The sequence below is a fragment of the Charadrius vociferus genome, unplaced genomic scaffold (assembly GCF_000708025.1).
Source record: "Charadrius vociferus isolate BGI_N301 unplaced genomic scaffold, ASM70802v2 scaffold228, whole genome shotgun sequence".
Taxonomy (NCBI): domain Eukaryota; kingdom Metazoa; phylum Chordata; class Aves; order Charadriiformes; family Charadriidae; genus Charadrius; species Charadrius vociferus.
The window spans coordinates 2,925,292-2,926,714 of record NW_009649864.1 but is presented as its reverse complement, the minus strand read 5'-3'; the positions used below and the strand labels follow the sequence as shown (position 1 = coordinate 2,926,714).

The following is a 1,423-nucleotide window of genomic DNA, read 5'->3' as shown; positions in this document are numbered from 1 at the left end:
CCCCAGCAGCGCATCCTCCCTCTCCCGCCTGCCGCCGCTTCGCCCTCCCCGCCTCGGCCGCGGGGAGGGTATTGCGAGGTAGGCAAAAGAGAAAGGGAATGTAGCGGTCTGCAGATAGAGAGAGACAGTCAAGGTTAGACGTGTATTTACTCAACCTTTATTATTTTAAAAAAATTCATAAAAAAAAAAAAAGGTGAACGAACGTCTTACAAAACCCCCCCCACATAAATAGGACATTCCGTTCAGCTCTGGCTATTGGCAGTTCTAGTACTTGACAACATCAGACGCGATTTCCTGGCATTAGAGAAACCCATTTCAAAATCGGTCATCACAAAGAAATACTAGAAATCCCAGTTAGCACTTGCTAGGCAGCACGGAGCACTTGTACACAACTTTTCAGACACACACCCGCGCACACACGCAGCTGGGAACAGATCCCGTAGGAAGAGAGCCTCCTTAAAAAATAGTAAACGCTTCTCAAAAAAAAAAAAAAAAGGAGAAAAAAAAAGAGAGGGTTATTTACAAAACGCACATGGAAATGCAGTATTGACAGAGCGTGGCTGGCAAATCAACATGATTTGAATAGAGAAAGGACTATGGCACATCTTGCTCGAAAGCTCGCACAGCAGCCTCCTTCGAGTGTCCCCGGGGAAGACAGCTCCTGCCATCCGCGTCGCAGTGCCTTCTCCCTCCCCACCTCTCCTCCCGCCCTCCCCTCGCCTCTCCACCCCTCCACTTCTTGCCAGGTCCTTTTTACACTTGGATGACCACCGTGCTGGGGCTCTGGAGCCGGGTTTTGTACTGGTCTAGCCAGCTCCTCAGCTCCGAGATCTTGTAGCCCTCTGGTCCTCTGCCTCCCTGGTACATCACCTTCTGCTCCTGGATGATGTAGAGCCTCTCGAAGTAAGCACCGTAGGCGGCGCTGGAAGCATTGTCCATGGTGTCCACGGCCAGGGGGCAATCGGGCGCCCCTTCCCTCATCAGCTGAGCTGCCCGCAGCCTGTCCTGGAGGCACTGGTGCTTGGGGATGTTGTAAGCTGCGTCCGAGCTGACCCAGCCGTCGGAGGGGTGTGCTTCTTCGATGTACACCAGCAGGAAGTCAGCAATGTCCACGAAGTGCGCGGCCAGGCGCTGGAAGGACCTCAGGCGGGCCATGAACGGGGGTCAGGTGCAGCTGCCGAAGTTGAGGATGAGGGGTCTCTTGCCGCGGGCGAAGTCCAGGATGCGGAGCCTCTTCTGCCCGTCCAGCTGGATCACCTCGGGGTTGGGGGCTAAGGAGCCCACGTGCGCCGACTTGAAGAAGTCCAGCTTCTGCCCGTGCCACACGGCTTTCAGCGACTCCAGCGTGAACATGCGGTTGGAGTCGGACACGCAGACCGGGGGGTCGTCGGGGGGCGGCCCCTCGCCGGCGCTGGCCGCCTCC

At 56.2% G+C, this 1,423-nt stretch overlaps 1 protein-coding gene across 1 annotated transcript in view; it reads right to left on the bottom strand.

The window, feature by feature from the left end:
- Positions 1–753: 753 nt before the first annotated feature.
- DIO3 (deiodinase, iodothyronine, type III) overlaps positions 754–1,423 on the bottom strand; it is a 4,901-nt gene continuing 4,231 nt past the window's right edge. Inside the window, 1 exon segment of the mRNA XM_009891086.1 lies at positions 754–1,419. Within this exon segment, the coding sequence (XP_009889388.1) occupies positions 754–1,419 (666 nt within the window).